Raw genomic sequence first — 21,349 nt, forward strand, 5'->3', positions numbered from 1 at the left:
ATAACTCGACACTTTGATGAGTTACTGTATTGCTCCTAATAATTCCTCCAGTTGATTTTTGCTTTTCCAGGCATACAATCGTCCGAATTGCAAACAACCAGGATAGATCCTCTTTCGATACTTACATCTTTTCTTTGGTTCTCTTTTCTGATTGCATTTGGCTAGCACACTTGCAACAGTGTGTGTAGGTAGCAGCTGAACTATCCCCCTCTGGGAATCCCATGGTGCCAGGAGCCGTGGTAGGAGATCCTACTTCCCCTCCCCCCACTAAGAACCTAAAAGCTGGGGTTGACGCTGTGGCACAGCAGGTTGAAGCCTGGACGTGCAGCACTGGCATCCCACATGGGTGCCGGTTCGAGTCCTGGCTGCTCCACTTCCGATCCAGCTCCCTGCTAAAGCACATGGGAAAGCAGTGGAGGGTGGCCCAAGTGCTTGGACCCCTGCACCCATGTGGGAGACCCAAAAAAAGCTCCTGGCTCCTGGCTTCAGATCGGCTCAGCTTCAGCCAGTGTAGCCATTTGGGAAGTGAACCAGTGGATGGAAGACCTCTCTGTCTGCCTCTCTGTAACTCTTTCAAATAAATTTTCTTAAGAGTGGACCTAAAAGCTAGGTCTTTGCTTTCCCGGAAACCTAGCAGCTGCCATGCAGGGATCTATGTGAGTAGCCTCACACTGGCCCCGAGAAGGACCGAGCGCTCACTGGTGCCTCGGTGCCGCCCGCGCCTGTCCCCAGGCAAACTTGGCAGTTGTTCCGCTGTTATTGTCTGCTAGGGTTCTGACCCACTTTCTAAACTCGGCCCTTTAGCTTTCTCATCCGATCCATCAGCTGCTCAGTGTCCTATGAATGGAGTCTTTTTTTTCTTTTTGGCTGAAATTAATCCAAACTGGTTTCCTTTGCAACCAAGAATCCCACTGTCAGAATGTTACATGATGACGGGGGCAACAGGCGCTGCTGTCTCATTCCTGACTTGGCTGGACGCCGTCCCTCGCTTGCATTCGCTGACTGAACTCCCAGAGTCCACGTCTTCTCCGCTGGTCCCAGCCCCGTGATGGCTCGGTCATCCTGGCTCACCTCCTTCCCTCTGTGCAAACCCCTTCTCTGAGGGTAAGAAGCCAGTTTCCAAATATCCACAGTTCGCTCATCTAACGGATGCCCCCCTTCCTGGGATGTCCCCTTCTGCTCCCCACCCCGGGCAGAGAACTCCCTCCCTCCCACGCCCAGCTCTGACGCCCGTGGCGGGGCATCCTGGTGTGTGCAAATGCCCACTCTGCTCGGGGCGGGACACCTCTCTCTGACATCCCTGGGCAAATGCCTCTCTCATACCATCCTGGGCCACCTGTCTGCACAGATCTGCACTGGCTGTGTCCCAACTTAAGGCTCTAGGACTCTGTTCACCAGAGAAGGAAGAGAGGCATGGGGGGGAGTAGGGAGGAGGAGGGGGATGGGAGGCAGGGGGAGGAGAGGAGGGAAGAGGAAGTTCTGGGTGTCTGTTGAATGTGGACCCGAGAGGGTTTCTGGCTTGATGCGGGTGTAAAGAAAGAAGGGGAGGTAAGGGGGCCTCCTTGGTCTCTGGCTTGAGCAGTTAGAAAATGGAGCTACCATGTACTGAGGTGGGGAAGGCTGTGGGGGAGCAAGCTCAGGGCAGAAAACCAGAGTGAGGTTGGGACACGAGGAGTTTGGGACACGAGGAGTTTGACCTGCAAATTGGATGCCCAAGCAGCAAAGTAAGCACGAGTCCGGTGTCGCTCCCCCTCTTCGTGGAGGAACGACACAGGATCCTGCGTTGTTCTTTCGTCTGCTCGGCCCTCCCTGGATTTGCTGCTGGTTCTTCCCGGGTTGGCTACCGTCCTTTCCACCTCCGTGGAAGGGCGGTTCCCCCTGGCCACTTTCCCCACTTCCCCGGGGGAGCGGCACACTGCCAGCCGGCTCTCTCGGGGCTGCACAGGTGTTCCTTCAGCTAGATGTTCCTGGTGCATGTTGTCTCTCTCCTCCTTTATAGTCCTCTTCCACCAATCCCAACTCTGCTACCCACACGCCGAGTACGCTGCTCTCCTCCAATCAGGAGCAGGTCCTGCTGTTTATTGGTTGAACCGGAGGCAGCTGGGTAGAAGCTGTTTCCTCCTCTCCCAGCGCCATATTGTGGGAGAGCAGATGCATAGAATAAGTCTTAATTTGAGTAACAGTCTAGTCTGAGTTGCTCCCCACAGTCCGGAGCTCCAGAGAGGGGGCGAGGAGGAAGCGTGGAGGAGGGGTCGGCAATAGTGGGGCTACGTTAAGCTTTAGGGGCCAGCAACTACAGCAGAGAAGGGGTGCCGGATGCAGTGCTGCCTGGGCCGGTGTGACGTTGTGCGCGGGAGCATTGGACTTGCTGTGGTTTTACACGATCGGAGAGGGGGACACAATTCTGGGTTAGGGAAATAGTCTTACACGAGCAGGTTAACGGGTGGAAAGGCGCCTGAATTTTAACAGATGCCTTTTTTTTTTTTTTTTTTTTTTGACAGGCAGAGTGGACAGTGAGAGAGAGAGACAGAGAGAAAGGTCTTCCTTTGCCGTTGGTTCACCCTCCAAGGGCTGCTGCGGCTGGTGCACCGCGCGGATCCGAAGGCAGGAGCCAGGTGCTTCTCCTGGTCTCCCATGAGGTGCAGGGCCCAAGTACTTGGGCTGTCCTCCACTGCACTTCCTGGCCACAGCAGAGAGCTGGCCTGGAAGAGGGGCAACCGGGACAGAATCCAGTGCCCCGACCGGGACTAGAACCCGGTGTGCCGGCACCATTAGGTGGAGGATTAGCCTATTGAGCCGTGGCGCCAGCCAACAGATGCCCTTTCAACATTTAATAAACCCATACACAGTCTACTTCAACCTGTCTATGGGAATATTTTTAAATAGATTTTGCAACATTCCATCATTTCTGTATTCCTAGGTGATACCCATCCAGCTTTGATTTTTGGAAATATACTTGTGGTTTCTGCTGCAAATTATCTGTCTGGAATCTTCTCCATCACTACAGACAACATGGGGCCAGCGCTGTGGCACAGCCGGTTAAACCACCACCCATGAGCTGGCATCCCATATGAGTGAGGGTTCCAGTCCTGGCTGCTCCGTTTCTGATCCAGCCCCCTGCTAATGCACCTGGGAAAACAGCAGAGGACGGCCCAAGGGCTGGGGTCCCTCCCACTCACATAGGAGACCAAGATATTGTTCCAGGCTCCTGGCTTCAGTCTGGCTTACCTCCAGCCGTTGCGGCCATTCGGGGAGTGAAGCAGAGGATTGAAGAGCTCTCTCACTCTGTAACTCTGCCTTTCAAATAAATAAATAAATCTATTTCTTAAAAATGGCTTGGATCCATTGTTTAAAAAACTGATTCTCAGTACGATTTGCTATAGTTTTCCCTGTTAGGGCTGTTCTGTTAGTGCTTACGCTGTGTGATGCTGGCTCTGTTCGAAAAATTATGCAGCTTCTTATTCTTCTATTCAGTGTTCTTTTAATCAGCATCATCTATTTGCTGATAGTTTGAAACAATGTGTTTGGTTCTGTCAACCTTTATCTGATCTGGTTAATATGTCATCTCGTCCTGAGAATATTTTTGTAATTTACATCTTCTTAAGAAATGAATGCATCTCAGGTTTCCTAGTTGTCAGCAAGAAACTGAACAAGAATTCTGTCCACAATGTGATTCCCCCAGAACCCTCACCTTCCCACTCATCATTTCCAATCATCGGTCCTTTCCCTACGTCCTGACTTTTCCTGACTGGGTTTCTTTTCCGTGTGCCACTTGTTTTATGCCTGTCATTAAATTTTATTTCTTGTTGCCATCTTTTCTTCTTAGTTATCTTCCCTGGATTTTCTAGTGTTGTTTTTATCCTATGTCTTAAGAAAGTTTTCTTTTAAGTTAGGAAGTGTGGGGAGCAACTGGGAGCAACTCAGACTAGACTAAGTTACTGGAATTAAGACTTATTCTATGCATCTGCTCTCCTACAATATGGTGCTGGGAGAGGAGGAAACAGCTTCTACACAGCTGCCTCCAGTTCAACCAATAAACTGTAGGACCTGCTCCTGATTGGAGGAGAGCAGCATACTCGGCGTGTGGGTAGCAGAGTTGGGATTGGTGGAAGAGGACTATAAAGGAGGAGAGAGACAACATGCACCAGGAACATCTAAGGGGAACATCTATCTGAAGGAACATCTGAGCAGCCCCCGAGAGAGCCGGCCGGCGGTGTGCCGCTCCTCCGTGGAAGTGGGGAAAGTGGCAGGGGGAACCGCCCTTCCACAGAGGTGGAAGGGTCAGTAGCCAACCCGGGAAGAACCAGCAGCAAACCCGGGGCCGAGCAGACAAAAGAACAGCACAGGGTCCTGTGTCGTTCCTCCACGAAGAGGGGGAGCGACAGGAAGCTGCTCTCCTACCATTGTTATGTGTCCTTGATCATTCAAATGCTCCTTTCCATTAATTGTTTCAGGCTATGTTACTTCTGGGTTACTTAGTCATTCTCCAGAAGTTGGGGCTGGAGCACTGGGCTCCTGGTCCCCACGACCCACCGCTGAATGTGCGACCTTGACCAGCAGGGGGCACACTTGGACTTTGCTCTGCTCACGGCCTCCCCTTGAGCAGGTGTGGAAATTAAGCTGGGTGAGCCTCCAGCCACAGGGGTTTTTGTTTGAGGGTCAGCGCACCTATTTTTTTTTCAGGAATTACAAAAGCAAAAGATTTTAGAAAAAATCAGGTAAAGAAAATGTATGCGGTAGGCCTGGGGTTTGAAAAATAATGGAGTTCTTAGACTGACGAAGGGTACATTCAGGGCCACTCAGATCAGGCAAAATAACCTTGCCAGGGCCGGCACTGTGGCACAGTGGGTAAAGCTGCTGCCTGCAGTGCTGGCATCCCATATGTGTGCTGGTTCAAGTCCCGGCTGCTCCTCTTCCCATCCAGCTCTCTGTTGTGGCCTGGGAAAGCAGTAGAAGATGGCCCAAGTCCTTGGGCCCCTGCACCCATGTGGGAGACCTGGAAGAAGCTCCTGGCTCCTGGCTTTGGATCAGCACAGCTCCGGCCATCGCAGCCAACTGGGGAGTGAACCATCGGATGGAAGACCTCTCTGTCTGTCTCTACCTCTCTCTAACTCCATCTTTCAAATAAATAAAATAAATCTTTAAAACAAATAACGTTCCCATTTCAAAACCCTTAACTTAAGGGTCTTTGGCCGTGTAAACCGCAGGCACAGGTTCTCAGGATCGGGATCTGTGTGTCTTTAGGGGCCATTTTTCAGCCCCTGGGTGGGTCAGGGCCTCCGGCTGCAGCCTTCCCAAGTGATCCCTCCCATTGAGTTCAGCCGGGACGGGAAGGCTGGCGCATGCCGGGTTCAGAGCAGCAGCTTCCCCAGGTGGGAGGAGGTTGCAGTAAATTCCTTGCCCCTGGAGCACAGGCCTGCTTCGTGGAGAACGCTCTGTGTGTGTGTGGAGGGGGTCTTTTCTGGGCCAAACCCAGTGGGCTTCCTAGAGGAAAACTCGGGAGAGAGCAGGCGCTTCTACAGCTGAAGCCCTCAAGGGTTTCTCCGCGCCGAGCCAGTCCACACCAGACTCCACAACCTGCCGAAGCCACCGCGTGCGTGTCTCTACCCGCCTGTGGTCCAGCAGCAGCTCCCCCGGAGGTGCTCGGCTTTTCGCTGTGAAGTTCTGGCTGGCCAGTCTCCAGGTCTGTGGATGGCAGCTTGCTCTGTGTAGCTCTCTTGTAGGTTCTCAGTTTGTTCAGCTTTTTCTTATTGTAAGGGTGAGGGTGGCAGCTTCTAAGCTCTTTGTATATCAGCGTGGAAACCAGCAGTCTCCAGCTACATTTCTGTTCTTCATTGGAAAGTTTTATTTGAGAGGCAGATGAGAAAGAGAGAGAGAGAATCGTTCACCTGCTGGTTCACTCCCTAGCAGCCAGGGCTGGGCCAGACCTAAGCCAGGAGCCCAGAGCTCAGTCTGGGTCTCCCATATGTGTGGCAAGGACCCAGCTACTTGAGCCCTCACCTTCTCCCGCTGGGGGTGCTCAGGAAGCTAGAATTGGAAGCAGAGCAGGGGCTGGAACCCGGGGCTCTGCTAGGCGATGCAGACATCCAAAGCGGCGTCCTCACGGCTCACCTAACACTTGCTCTCCTTTTCAGACATTTCTTGGGGTGCATTTTTGTTGGGTGATGGGCGGTGCCCATCTGCGCTTGGGGAAAGTCGTCACCCTGAGCTTAGCAAGGGAAACCCGTCAGACATGCTGAGTTCACCTGGTCCAGCAGGGGGAGCCCTTGGGCTTCGGTTTCTCCCTTTTCTCCGGGTGAACTTGACCTCTGCGGGTAGTCGGCTCTTTAGGTCCAGGGTTCCCAGAACTAAATCCCTATTTGTGGTGATTGAGTGAAGAAAATTACTGTATGGGAAAAAACAAATGGTGCTTGGATTTTGGCTCCAGTGGAGGGCGGGAGAGCCTATGATCCTAAACTGACCCTATGGGCAATATGGAGCTTCCAACTTGGCAAGGAAATCTGGGCTTTCGGGTTCGTGCGATTTGTCTCCCCATGTTTCAATGTGGGAAACCGAGTAGCTGAAATAGCCTCAAACCGTCCTCGTCAAACGCAATGCAAATAGAAGGTAAGCCCAGCCTGCTCAATGGAAGTCGAAGCGAGGGAAGACCCCCAGCATGCAGCCCAGGACCCAACCCAGCATCTCAGCAAGCAGTCAGGCAGCCAGCGACTACCTGCAGGTCACACTTGTCAGAACCAGACCGATAGCAGCTCTGGCAGCCTGTCCAGGGAGCTACACCCTGCAGCAGGACTTAGTAAAAGCTGATGGCTTCTGAGAGTTTCCTCCCTGGCTCCCACTTAGGACCAACCAGAGGAAGTCCAATGTGTCCCCCAGCCCAATCACACAGGACTCCCCGCTTCTAGCTGACCCACCCACAGTGCCCCCCTGCCAACGGGCTCCGAGCAGGGCACATCCGAAGCTGCCCTTTGGGCCACTAAAAAGCTCTCCTGTTCCTCTGCCTGCCTTGGAGTTTTGGCCAAGACACAAGTGGTGACGGCTGCTCCTTTGCTGTACCCACCTCTGAACGCACAACCTTTGCTTGTTCTCATCTGGTTGATCTTTGCTTACTTCTACAGTCGGTTTTGATTGTATTTTATATTAATGGGCGTCAGCTATGTCCTTGTTAAGAAGAATAACAAAATTCTGGACTTAGCAAGGAAAGTAAAAACATTGTATGCTGAGATTTCTAAGATCTACAATAAGCTATTGTTATTCATCTGTTACTATGTGTGATTGTTAATTAAAACTTTAAAAGGATCTATTTATTTGAAAGATGAAGCTACACCTGCAATACTTCACACTTGCTTTCTGGTGTTTACTGATCATTCTTATTTTTTTTAAAGATTTTTATTTATTTATTTATTTGAGAGGTAGAGTTACAGGCAGTGAAAGGGAGAGACAGAGAGAAGGGTCTTCCATCCGCTGGTTCACTCCCCAAATGGCTGCAACGGCTGGAGCTGCACCGATCCAAAGCCAGGAGCCAGGAGCTTCCTCCAGGTTTCCCATGCGGGTGCAGGAACCCAAGGACTTGGGCCATCTTCTACTGCTTTCCCAGGCCATAGCAGGGAGCTGGATGGGAAGAGGAGCAGCCAGGACTCGAACTGGCTCCCCTATAGGATGCCGGCACTGCAGGCAGATTAACCTACTGCACCACGGTGCCAGCCCCTAATCACTTTTTGTTTGAGGAAGCTGAGAACTGGACCGACTGAGTGACATGCCATTTTTTCCCTTTTTTGGTTAAGGTAAAGAGAATGAGTTTTGTGCATTCCATGTGCACAGTTCTGAGGGGGCAGCCATTCCCCCTTCACTCCTCTGCTCCCCTCGATGGCTCTCTCCCTTCCCTCCCTCTCTTCCCCCCTCATCGTCTGTGTTTGCAGGGGCATGGCTTTGGTCCACTCCACATTCACAGACCTGGTTTGAGGGTCGTGGAATTCAACAAGTGAGGCGTGGAGGGTCCACAGGAGTGAAAAGCGACAGTCATGCCTCAGAAGCACCGTTTGTTCCTCATGCATTTCTTGTGTTGTGCATTGGCTGCCACATGTCAGGGCAGGTGTGTGGTGTCTGTCTCTTTGAGCTGGCTTCTTTCACTGGGCATGGTGGTGTCCAGTGGCATCCACTTTGTTGTATGGGACAGGATTTTCCTTTTTCGTGGCTGAGTGGCATTCCATGCTGTGTTAGTGCCCCATTTTCTTTGTCCACTCATCAGCTGATGGACATCAAGGTTGATGCTTTGTCTTGGCTGTTGTGAATTGAGCTGCAATAAACACAAGGACCCCCTCCCCAAAAGGAAGAAGAATTAGCACATGTCAGAATCTTTCCCAGACGTCCACAGATGGATTGCAAACTCTGAACATTGAACACAGGTTTCTTGGGGAGGTTTTTGGTGACTCCCAGGACTGAACCAGAGCAGACAAGGAGACGTGGACGTGGTAGTTAGGGGAGAGTCTGTATTGGGCAGAACTCTTTGGGGTGCAGGCCAGAGCAGTTGGGTTTAAACCAGCTTAATGGGAAATAAAAACACCAACCATTGCCCAAGTTAGCTGAAAAGTCCTGAGAAAGACTGGATTCAGGCACAGCAGTTGCTAGACTTGGCTGATGTTCCCAGAATCCCTTTCCTGGGATAACACCTCCCTTTGCTGGCTTTGTTCTAGGGCAGGTGCTCATCAGGTATTTGAGCAAAGCCAGCTCCAGGCTTACATTTCCCCAGTTCAGGGAGCCCAGGAGAAAGAGGGCAGCTAATTTCTCCGAAGGTACAGCGAAAGTCCTGGGATTCCGATTCTCCGGAAGAGTAGGATGAGAGCCCATCTGTGAGCTGCAGACCTTGGCTCGGTGCTGTTGGTGATGGTGATGTCGGGTGGTCAGTGTTGGTCCCCAGGCACCTCCAGAGCAGGAGGCGGAGCTGACCACGGTGGGAGGGGGCTCACCTGGAGGAAAGTCAAGATGGGGCGTCAGGTGAAGAGTCAACAAAATGAATGACCAAACCAGGGCGTGGGAGGGCAGAATCACCAGGCAGCCCTGGATTTTCCTCAATCTCAGGAAATCCAGGATTGCAGGAGTGAGGATGAGAGCAAGCTTGCCAGTGGTTATAACACTGATGGGTCAGACTCAGGTTTGGAGCTGCCGGTCTGATCCTGAGAACTTGGCACTGTGCTGCTTCTACATCAACTCAGATCCCTCAGAAGGCAACTGGGGGCCCGGACTGTGTTGGGCTCTTTGCTTTTTCCCTGTAGATATTATGGGAAGTCAGCCCTTTTCTGCTGAGTCAGGGTGCTTATAACTTCCTGGTTTAACTTCCTTTCTGCTCACCCATCTCATCTATGTCCCTGCCCCTTAACTGATGAATCTGAGCACAAGGTTAGAGAAGGGGGGTGGGTCTCAGGGAAGGAAGCTGGCCCTAAGGTCCAGATATGCTTCTTGTGTCTATGATGTCTCCTGGGGCGATGGCCAAAGAGTGGGTGAGGCAGAAAGTCTCACCTACCGAGATAGAGCCTGGACGTGGATGGGAAGGCACATGTGGCCTCCGGCTCTGATACCTGACACAGGCCACATCTGCAGGACAGAGGTTTGTTCTAGCTCACGGTTCTGCAGGTTCACAGTTCAAGATTGTTCTTGCTGGGGAGTCCCAGAGTCACCCAAGCAGGTCGTGGAAAGAGACAAGAGCTGTGTGCCTCTGTGATCTACTATAGATCCACTGTGTGTTCACTGTCCCTGTGTGATCTACTGTGACAAACTATGTGCATCCCTGTGCCTCCGTGATCTACTGTGACCCACTGTGTGCATCCCTGTGCCTCTGTGATCTACTGTGACCCAATGTGTGCCTCACTGTGCCTGTGTGATCTACTGTGACAAACTATGTGCCTCACTGTGCCTGTGTGATCTACTGTGACCCACTATGTGCCTCACTGTGCCTCCATGATCTATATAGATCCACTGTGTGCCTCACTGTGCCTGTGTGATCTACTGTGACCCACTGTGTGCCTCACTGTGCCTCCATGATCTATATAGATCCACTGTGTGCCTCACTATCCCTCGTGATCTACTGTGACACCCTGTGTACATCACTATGCTTCTGTGATCTGCTATGACCCACTGTGTGCCTCACTGTTCCTCCATGATCTACTGTGACCCACTGTGCATATCCCTATGTCTCCGTGATCTACTGTGACCCACTGTGTGCATCCCTGTGCCTCCATGATCTACTGTGGCCCACTGTGTGCTCACTGTGCCTTCGTGATCTACTGTGACCCACTGTGTGCATTCCTGTGCCTCTGTGATCTACTGTGACCCTCTGTGTGCTCACTGTGCCTCTGTGATCTTCTGTGACCCACTGTGTGCTCACTGTGCCTTCGTGATCTACTGTGACCCACTGTGTGCTCACAGTGCCTCCATGATCTACTGTGACCCACTGTGTGCTCTCTGTGCCTCTGTGATCTACTGTGACCCACTGTGTGCCTCACTGTGCCTCTGTGATCTACTGTGACCTACTGTGTGCTCACTGTGCCTCCATGATCTACTGTGACCCACTGTGTGCTCACTGTGCCTCCGTGATCTACTGTGACCCACTGTGTGCCTCACTGTGCCTCTGTGAGCTACTATTTATCCATTGGTGAGTCTAACCCAGCACAATTCCACCCAATCACCTCCCAAAGGCTTCACTTCTAAGCACCATGATTGGATTAAGAGTCCACCATCTTAGGAGCATTAATGTAAAACATTGGGGACCAACCCTTTAACACATGAGCCTCTTGGGGGATGGTCAGCACCCAAAGTAGTATCCAAACCAAAGCACCAGGTAACTTTCCCTACTCATGGCATTTGTCACACTCTGATCTTCAGGTCCATGAAGCCCTAAATTCAAGCTTCCCCTGTTCAAATCCCACCCCCACCTCCAGCATGTGTGACTTCCTGGGTTTCAACACATTTTTCAATTCTGGACTGAAAATTCTTCTGTCTCTTGTCAGCCCCTCCATGATTTTAAGAGGATTTCATTTTGTCTCAAAAAAAAGAAAAGTCTGGCCAACCAAACGTCTTGGTGTGCTGTGAGACACAGAGTTACTATCTGTTTTTAGTTATTTTCAGTGGAAACCTGGGTTTGATACCCAGCTCTCATAGCCCCTGGAGACGGTCCTTGTCTCTTTTGCATTTTAAATCTCACATATACTGACATCACTCAGGCTCATGACTCCAAATGCCATCTGATGGTAATCACTCCAGCCAGAAGTCTTTCCTAAGCTCCAGCCTCATGGACATAACTCCCTCCACTTACTTTCCACTCTGTGTCTGATATGCACATCCAACCCAACATGTTCCGAAGCTGAACTCTTGGTTCTCTTCCTTAAAACCCTCCTTGGTTCTCTGCTTTAAACATTACAAAACAATAAAAATATTCCCTCATCTGGCAAAGCCACCTTCAAGTTTGCAAATGCTGGGGCCAAAGACGTGGGCTTCATCCTGACCTTTCTGCTTCTCTTCTCTCGCCTGTCAACACACACTGCTAGCTCCATCTGCTCCTCACCACCTCCTCTGCGTCATCACCATCTCACCTCCCGAGTGTTGCCACAGCCTTGCCGGAGTCTCGTCTCACTGCAGGAAGCAGAGTGAGCAGTGGGAGTTGATAGAAGCCTGCCCCTCCGCTGCTGAGGCGCAGAACTATCTTCTCAACGCGTTGGTTGGAGGGTTCATCAAAGGTCAAGTTGCTTGGGCCCCTGGACTTGCAGACAGCTGGTCACTGATTATTCTGGCTGTTTCTTTGAGGGTGTTTTGCTACTATGAGGGTAAAGCTTGCATCGGCAGGTTGCCCTCCCTGGGGTGGGTGTGAACGGAACACAGAGCTGTGAATACCGGAAAGTTCTTCAGCCAGCTGCCTTCATGCTGGGACCTGAACTTCTTCCTGCCTATGGACTTGAGCTGAAACAGTGATGTCCCCAGGATGAGGAGCCAGGCAGCCCTTGGTCCAGAGCACCTTCGGCTGCCACAGGCAGTCTTGAGCCTTGTCGGTGTCCCTGACGACCTGAGCCAATTCCTCTACCCGCAGGGCACAGATTCCAAGACCCCAGAGGATTCATTTCTGAAGCCATGGAGAGTGGCTACAGCAAGCGCTGTTACCTTTTCACTTGCAGGAAGCCCTTCGCGGCTTCTCTGTCACACCAGACTCCCCGGCTCACTGCTCCCGCACTCTGGGCCACCTGAGCACAAGTGCTGAGCCACTGCGACCACTGATGTGACAGCAGAGTGACAACTGGGCTGCAGCCTGGAGCCCAGTAGGCATCTGCAGGGCCAGGGGTGACTCACTTCCCGGGGCAGCAGAGCAGGCAGGCCCGAGATTTCATAATGGTGCACAATTTTAAAACACGAACTGTTTCTCTCTGGGATTTTCCATTCCTCTTTCTCTCTCTCTCTTCCTCCCTCTCTCAGTTCTCCTTTTCTAGAGAACCCAGAGATGCTCGGTGGGAATCAGGTTCTTGTGAAAGCCCCCAAATCTGTCCACCCTCTGAGCCAGGCGGCCTCCCAGAACTGCCCCTGTGTCATCGCCCATCCATCGTCCCACCAGGGGGGCATCTCATGGTTCCCCCAGCTCGTCCCTTTTGCTCCCGCCCTGGGACCAGAGTTGTGCCATCTGTGCACGTCCAGGGACCACTTTTGCCAATATCCAAACAGGACTCATCCGCTCACTTCCTTCGTAGCTTTATTCAAATGTCACTTCTATGTGCGGCCATCTCCAGCTGCATTCGTAAAAATTTCAGCAGTCCCCAGCAATTCCTCTTTGGTATTACAATTTTTTTTATCCTCAGAGGTTTCTCCTCCCCATGAGGATTTTTTTTTAAAGACTTATCTGTTTAAAAAGCAGAGTTACAGAAAGAGAGAGCTTCCATCTGCTAGTTCACTCCCCCAAAGGGCTGCATCAGCCAGGGCTGGGCCAGGCCAAAGCCAGGAGCCAGGAGCTTCCTCCAGGTCTCCCATGCGGGAGCAGGGGCCCAAGCACTTGGGCCATCTTCCGCTGCTTTCCCAGGCGCACAGCCAGAAGCTGAATTGGAAGCAGGGCAGCCTGGAGTTGACCCGGTGGCCATATGGATGCTGCAGGCGGTGGTTTACCCGCTACACCACAACACCAGCCAACACCCCGCTCCACCCAGAGAGGTTTTGATCCACCTCCCATCCTGAGAGCTTCTCTTTCATTGTGTCCACAGAGCCTGGCCTGCGACAGGTGCATGGGAAGTGTTAGTTGAGGGACTGAGTACCCAGTGCCGGCCACTGCCTAGGCGTTCTACACAGCGGAGCCCACTGAATGCACACAGCGTATCTGTGGCCGTCTCCATGTGTCAGACGAGCAGACTGAAACACAGAGGTGTGGTCACTTCTGTAGAGCTGCAGAGCTGGTAGCTGAGGGGTCAGAGGTCCAGCTTGGCTACTACACGCCCTCTGCCTGCAAAGATCCAGCCTGGACAACACCACCAGGGCTGGAGTCTGAGGCTCCCTGAGGGTGAGGGGGACGGGAGTGGCTGGGGTCGGGAGACCCTGTATGGGTGATCTATTTGTCCCTAGGAACTGGACTTCCCTCCTAGACGATGACCCTCGGCACAGCCATACCACAGGACAGCGAATCTGCTCTTGGCTCACCCTGAGGGTCCACACTCCAGATCCCAGGGAGCTGGCCATGTGGCGTAGATGGCAACGCTGGTGCCGAGGGAGCCACAGCACACCTCCCAAATCTAGACTTGGAAGTCAGGACGAGCCGTCCACATGCAGGGGCCACTGGAGTACAGTGGGGGCACAGATGGTCTCATTGTTCCCACCACACCCCCTAAACCCACATGGGGCCCAAGTTCCCCTTTGGCGGGGACCACAGCTCTCACTCAGCCCCTGGCTTCCTGTCAAGCTTCCTCGGACACACCCCACGCTCCGGGCATTTCCTTCCCACAGTGGGTCCTGGACGGCAACTCTATGCTGCCCCTGCTGCTGCTGCTGCCCCTGCTGTGGGGGGGTGAGTGGGCCGGGGGAGGGGGAGGCACAGGTGGGGGCCGGGCAGTGGCTGAGCCTCTGTGTCCCCCTGCCCAGGGTCCCTGCAGGAGGCTCCCGGGTATGAGCTCCAGGTGCAGCAGTCGGTGACGGTGCAGGAGGGGCTGTGTGTCTCTGTGCCCTGCTCCTTCTCCTACCCCAAGCCCTTCTGGGGTTCCTCCAGCCAAGTCTACATCTTCTGGTTCCGGGAGGGGGACCACAATTACATTGATGATCCTGTGGCCACAAACCATCCACAACGGCCAGTGAAGACAGAGGCCCAGGGCCGATTCCACGTCTCCAGCGACCTCAGGACCCCCAACTGTTCCCTGAGCATCAGAGATGCCAGGAGGGGGGACTCAGGGTCGTACTTCTTCCGCGTGGAGACAGGAGGCGATGTCAGATACACCTACGCTGAAACGAAGCTGCATTTGCATGTGACAGGTGTGGCAGGTGACCCGGGTGAGGCCGGGGGCTTGGCCACCCCATAGTAGGTCAGGGACAGAATGGCTGGGCTGCTGAGAAGGGATGTGGGGTCAGGACCCAGCCTGGGGCCCGAGGCCCGGGTCACTCTCAGGGTCACCCTGGTCCCCACCCTGGGGCTCAGCACCTGCCTCTCTGCCCAGCCCTGACCAAGAAGCCTCACGTCTACGTCCCGGCACCCCTGGAGTCCGGCCGCCCCACGCAGCTGACCTGCAGCCTGCCGGGCTCCTGCCCCGGGGGGAGACCGCTCTCCTTCTCCTGGGCGGGGGAGGCCCTTGGCTCTCAGGACCCCGGGACACTGCGCTCCCCACTGCTCACCTTCACGCCGAGGCCCCAGGACCATGGCACCAGCCTCACCTGTCGGGTGGACCTCCAAGGAGCTCAGGTGACCACGGAGAGAACCGTCCAGCTCAATGTCTCCTGTGAGTGCTGGGGCAGAGGGGACAGCTGGGCCCCCGAGGGCGGTGGGAGTGGTGTGTGTGCATGTGTGTGTGCACATGTGTGACTAGCGCATGTGTGTGATGTGTGCTTGTTTGTGTGCATGTGTGAGTGTGTGCATGTATGAATGAGTGTGCATATGCGTGACCGTCTTTGTGCAGAGTGAGACAGGGCAGGATGGGAGGGGTGGACCCTCAGCCTCTCCCTTTCCCCAGCAAGTCCCTCTGCCTGCACCTGTGAGCCTGAGAAGCAGGAGGGCTCCTGGCCCCTGGTCCTCACCCTCATCAGGGGCTCCCTCATGGGGGCTGGCTTCCTCCTCACCTACGGCCTCACCTGGATCTACTACTCCAGGTGAACCCCCCGGCTGCCCTGCCTGCCCTGCCCTGCCCTGCCCTGCCTGCCCTGCCCTGCCTGCCCTGCCCTGCCCTACCCTGCCCTGCCTGCCCAGGGTTGGGAGTTAACGTGGCCGATGTGACGAGGCTCCTGTCTGCACTGTAGGTGCGGAGCCCTCTCCGTCTCAACTCAGCACTGACAGAAGGACTGGAGCTCAGAGCCACAGATGCGCGGACACACTGTCAGTCTCTCCATGAGACCCTCCCACCCCTGTTGCTCCTCCCCTACCCCTACTTCACCCGCCAATCCCTGCTGGTCCTGCCCCACCCCACCCCAGCTTCAGCTCCCACCCCTGTCCCCTCCCCACTTGGACCTCAGCGCCCTGTTACCCAGAAGTTGCCTTGTTGACAGCTGAGTCTCCGGTCTCCCTGGCTCCCTCCTGGATACACCCGGATACACGGTGTGGTCAGGGGCACAGCATTTCTGTTCCAGTCAAGACCCCATCAGGGCAGCTGTGCTGTGGCAGGCTCAGCCTCCACCTGTGGTGCCGGCATCCACCATGGGCGCCGGTTCATGTCCCGGCTGCTCCTCTTCTGATCCATCTTTGTGCTTGGCTGGGAAAGCAGTGCAGGATGGCCCAAGTGCTTTGTCCCTGCACCTGCGTGGGAGACCCAGAGGAAGCTCCTGGCTCCTGGCTTCAGATCGGCTCAGCTTTGCCCATTGCGGCCATGTTGGGAGAAAACCAGCAAATGGAAGACCTATCGTTGTGTGTCTCTCTCGTTCTCCTCTCTCTCTCTTTCTGTGTGTATGTGTGAGTATATAACAATGTCTCTCAAAAATATATAAATAAATAAGGAAGATTTGAAACATGCTTCAACACGTATGATCTAAGGACACAGGCTAAGGGAAATCAGGCATCTATGGCTCTGCCTGCGTGACATGTGCAGTGCAGTCAGACCCGAGAGAAGAGAGAGGCACGGGGACCAGGGAGAATGGGGCTGGGGTCCTGGGTGTGAGTTGTCCTGGTTGGGAGGATGAAGAAGCTCCTGGGACAGATGTGGTGATAGCAGCACAACAAGGGAATGGATTTAAACGCCACTGAACCACGTCCTGCAGAAGGCCTGAAATGATAAAATAATGTGAGATTTATTTATTTAGGGGCTGCATTGTGGTGTAGTGCGTGAAGCCAGCCCCTGCAGTGCTGGCTGCCAATGTGGGCTCTGGTTCAAGACCAGGCTGCTTCACCTCTGATCCAGCTCTCTGCTGTGACCTGAGAGAGCACCAGAAGATGGCCCAAGTACTTGGATGCCTGCACCTTCATGGGAGACCCGGAGGAAGCTCCAGGCTCCTGGCTTCAGATCAGCGCACCTCCGGCCACTGCAGACATTTGGGGAGTGAACCAGCGGATGGAAGAACTCTCTCAATCTCTCTCTCTCTCAATATCTTTCTCTCAGTCTCTCTCTCTCTCTCTGCCTCTTCTTCTCTCTCTGTTTAATTTGGACTTTCAAATAAATAAAAAAACTTTAAAAAAAAGTTTTATTTACTTATATGAAAGCCAGAATGAGAGAGAGAGAGAGAGAGAGAGAGAGAGAGAGAGAGAGATATTGAGAGATCTTCCATCTGCTAGTTGACTACCTAGAAACAGCCAGGGCTGGGTCATGCTGAAGCCAGGAGTCAGCAGCTTCTTCCAGGTCTCCCACATGGCTGAGGGGCCCAAGCACTTGGGCCATCTTCTGCTACAGTTCCCAGGCCATACCAGAGAGCTCGATTGAAAGTGGAGCAGCCGGGACTCGAACCAGCGCCCAATTAGGATGCAGGCATCACGGGTGATGGCTTTACCTGCTATGCCACAACCCTGGTCCCTGAAATCATAAATTTTATTAAGCGTTTTATAGACACTGGTAGTAAATGACAGAGAAATGGGAGCTGGGGGCACACATTCAATGGAAGCCCCATCGCAGTGAGAGACTGCGGAACCTGGGCCATCATGTCCCCCAGGGAGCCCTCAGAGTTCCTGCCAGGGACCTCCTGCCCCAGTGCTCACAGGAACACCCTGACCCCGGGGCTGTCGCCGTCCCCATCCTCCTCCCGCCTTTCCGTTTTGTCAGTCGTACGAAGCAGTCCAGCATCTCCTAACCGAAACAGAACATTTCCTAATCACGGTGCAAACCTGTTGGGCTCAGATACCGCATTGTGTTCAGATTTCTCTGTGCCCAGAAAGGCTCTGGCTGGCTGGTGCTTCACCACGGCGGAGATCCCACAGCTGCGAGTCCGTGGTGATCCGTGAGTGACGGGGACTGGCAGCACAGGCTGGCCCTTCCTCTGTCTGGGCAGCACCTCCCGCGGGCGTATCTGCACCACGTCCTCCTCGGGTTGGGGGGCAGAGGAGGGCGGCACCCTCGGGACAGGAAGCAGGTGCAAGTGCGCGCTGGACCCCGTGTGGCACAAATCCCTGTTCTTTCCCGTGACAGAGTCTTCCGTGGCTGTCTCACTCTGCAGCCCCCAGGCTGGGGCCAAGGGGCCATCTTCCCTGGCCCTGTCTCTTGGCCGCTCAGCCCAGCCTCCCCACGTTGTTGTCGCCCTCCCCGACAAGGGGGAACCTCAGGGCTCCTGGCGCTTCCTCACCAGCTTCCTCTCAGCCTCTCAACATCTGGACAGGTGGAGCTGACCCACAGCGAGTTCCATCACTAGGATGGAGGGAGAGCCGTGCATGCTCAGGAAAGTCTCCAACCTGGAGATCCGTCTCCGCTCGGGCCGGCTTCCTCCTGTGCTCACAGTGCCCGTGAATCCGGCTCCACAGGGTCACGTGCTTCGAGGGCAGACACCAAGAGTCCCGTGGTGCTGGGCGCAGGGTGCACTGAGCGCATCCTCACGTTCCCGCGTTCTAACTTGGAGTGGACCTGCCGGGATGGAGCCTCCTTGTAAGCCAGGGGCCTGGACGCGTCCAAAGTCGCCATGGCCACTCTGTGTCTGAGGTCCATCCGAGGGAGGAGTGGTATTGGGGGTGGGTGTGTGCTGCAGGGTTAAGACGGTGCTGGGGTCTCCATCCCCACACTGGAGCTCCTGGCTTCCTGCTCCGGCTGCATCCTGTTCCAGCCCCTGCTAACGTGCCCCCAGGGAGGCCGCCAGGATGGCCCAGGGCTCGGGTCACTGCCGCCCACACAGGAGACCCGGATGGAGTTCTGAGCTCCTGGCTTGGCCAGGGCTGATCCCCATCTGTTGTGGGCATCTGGGAGGGAACACACACGCGGCAGCTCTCTGTCTCTGTCCTGCTGTCTTTCAAACAGTACAGGAAAATAAAAAGAATTTAAAAGTAATATGGCTTTGGGAAAAATACACGTACACACACACACACCATCTGAGATAAACCAAAGTTCTGGATTGTTCATTACTTTGGATTTTTTTTCACTTCTATTAGGTGGGGCCTTGTGTCCCGGGGTGGCCCAGCCTGGCCTCTTTGCTGCCCTGGGGGCCCAGCTTTCCTGGTACAGGCTGTGGGGAAACCTGTCCTGTCTGTCTGTCTGTCTGTCTGTCCCTCATGGCTTCTGGTTGCCACCGCCCCTCTCCTACCCACCCCCTGCGTTTTTCCCTCCTACCCTAAGGATTGGCTTATTCACCTGGCCCAAGGGAAACAGCGCTGGGAGGTCTTGGCCCCCCCCCCCCCAACACACACGGCTGAGACTGCCTGACCCATCCAGAGGAGGGCCTGGTGTGTCACGGACACGTGGGGCCTGGCCTGGGGTGGGTGTATCATGGCCATAGGGGTGTGGCACGGGGCACACGTGTCACAGCCACAGGGGCCTGGCACGGAGCTCAGCTGCTTTCCATCTGTGGCCATGGCTCTGCCCTGAGAAGTGCGTGCCGCAGGTGTTCAAGGTGGCCGACTCGTGGGGTCATGAACCCTGGGGCGGGGGAGACCCCAGCTGGGACCAGTGAAGACTGACATGGTGCGCAGGTCACATCTATGATGGGAAACTCCAACTCCCACTGGTGACGTGACGGGGAAGTGGGTGCAGGGCCGCTGGGATGAGCATCAAGGTTGTGTCAACAGAGGGAGAGAGCAGGGGCCCAGCCGTGAGCTCGCAAAGACAGGAAGGGGACGGTGGCCGAAGAGCACGGTGCAGTGTGTGAGTGTGTGTGAGTGTGAGTGTGAGTGTGTGAGTGTGTGTGTATGTTTGTGAGTGTGTGTGAGGGTCTGTGAGTGTGTGTAAGGGTCTTGTTAGTGTGTCTTGTGTGGGTGGGTCTGTGCATGAGTGTGTGAATATTTGAGTCTATGAATATTTGAGTGTGAGTGTGTGTGTTCCTGTGACAGAGTGTGAGTGTGTGAATGTGCCTCTGTGTGTCTGCTTATGTGTGAGTAGGTGAGTGTGAGTGTGTCTGTGTGTGGGGGGTGTGTGTGAGTGTGTCTGTGTGCGAGTCTGTGTGTATGTGTCTCCTGTGAGTGTGTCTGTGTGAGTCTGTGTGTGAGTGTATGTGTGTGAGTGTGTGGGGGTGAGTGTCTGTATATGTGAGTGTGTTTGAGAGTGTGTGTGTGTCTGTGTGAGTGACTCTGTATGAGAGGGTGTGTGAGTCTGAGTGTGTAAACGTGTGATCGCAGGTGTGTCTGTGTGTGTGTCTGTGTGTGAGTATATGAGTGTGTGTGTCTTGTGAGTGTGTCTGTGTATGAATGTGTGGGTGATTCTGTGTGTGAGTGTGTGAGTATGGAGTTTCTGTGTGAGTACCTTGTAGTGTCTTCGTGTGTTGGTGAGTCTGTGTTTATGAGTGAGTCTGTGTGAGTGTGTGTAAGTCTGTGTGTGGGTGAGTCTGTGTGTGAATATGTGAGTGTGTGAGTCCGCGTGTGTTAATCGTGTGAATATGTGATTGTGGGTGTGTCTGTGTGTGAGTGTGTTGTGTGTGTATGGGAGAGTCTGTATATGAGGGTGCCTGTGTGTGTCAGAGTGGGTGTGTGTAAGTCTGTATACCAATGTGTGATTATGTGTGAGTGTGTGTGGCAGGGGTGGGGAGGGGGTGTAGGAGGATGAAAAGACTAAGAGCTGACATCAAGTAGGGAGCGCTCACGAAACCCACTGCGGAGTCTGCCGCCATCGGACCAGGCTGTGAGGAGTCTGCCGCCATCAGACTGGGCTGTCAGATTCTGCCACCATCACACTAGGCTGGCCCGAGCACGAGAGGGCGCAGGTGAGAGCGCTGACGTCACTGTCACCCTCAGGAGCCCACACAACAGCTGCGCCCACAGACTCTGGGCAGGAGAAGGCGCAGCACATCAGGCCCTGCCCCCGGATGCTGAGGACCGGGGAAGGATACAGCGGGGAACGCGGAGCGGGCGCTGTGTCCTGACTCCGCGGTCTCCCTGCTCGGCGACCTTGCTGCCTTGCTCCACACCTGCGTGGACGCCCCTGGCCGGCCTGTGCCCAGGAGGACGGTTTCCTAACGCGATGTCTGCAGACACCCACGGCCGAGTTCTGGGTGGGTGATGGCCACGTCCTTTATCCCTGATGGTTAACCTTGACTGCACAGTCATCACGGGGAAGATGTAGCCTTCGTCTGCCCGTCGTCACACTAAAGTCTCTCTTACAAAGGAGAAGGCGGATCATGGGTTTCCTGGCACCCTCCCTGGACTCCACGAGGTTGGGCCCTAGACTGAGCTCCACGGTGGCTGCCTGGCTCCGGTCGCCTTTGGGGAACCCCGCTGGGTGGGAGAACGTCTCCCTTGGGACAGCCCGTCCCGAGTGGGCCCGAGCTTCGTGGCTGGCACACAGGACCTCCGGGCCATGAGGACCCACGTGGGAGGTGCCCCAGCCCCGGCCGTCCCCGAGGACAGAGGCCCCCACCACCACGACACTCAGGCTGCAGACGCCCTGATCCTGCCAGCTCTGACTGCTGCTCGGGAATCCAAGCGCCGGCTTCTTCCCAGTGCTCGGGGCTCCTCCCTGGACGGGGGCCGCGGAGCTGCCCCCTCGCCCACGCCCCGGGACTGGCCCTCGTGTCTTCTCCCCATCTGCGTCCACCCCCGGGGGACCTCACTCTGATCTGAACGTGACCTGGCTTCTCCCGCCTCGGG

General features: G+C 54.6%; 1 protein-coding gene across 1 annotated transcript; it reads left to right on the forward strand.

The window, feature by feature from the left end:
• Positions 1–13,771: 13,771 nt before the first annotated feature.
• On the forward strand, positions 13,772–16,159 carry LOC138846622 (sialic acid-binding Ig-like lectin 14). Its single transcript, XM_070062954.1, has 5 exons — positions 13,772–14,020; positions 14,095–14,478; positions 14,661–14,939; positions 15,171–15,306; positions 15,454–16,159. The coding sequence occupies exons 1-5, from the start codon at positions 13,780–13,782 to the stop codon at positions 15,485–15,487; spliced, it is 1,074 nt and encodes a 357-aa protein (XP_069919055.1). The 5' UTR covers positions 13,772–13,779; the 3' UTR covers positions 15,488–16,159.
• The last annotated feature ends 5,190 nt before the right edge of the window (positions 16,160–21,349 follow it).

The sequence above is a fragment of the Oryctolagus cuniculus genome, chromosome 18 (genome assembly GCF_964237555.1).
Source record: "Oryctolagus cuniculus chromosome 18, mOryCun1.1, whole genome shotgun sequence".
NCBI lineage: Eukaryota > Metazoa > Chordata > Mammalia > Lagomorpha > Leporidae > Oryctolagus > Oryctolagus cuniculus.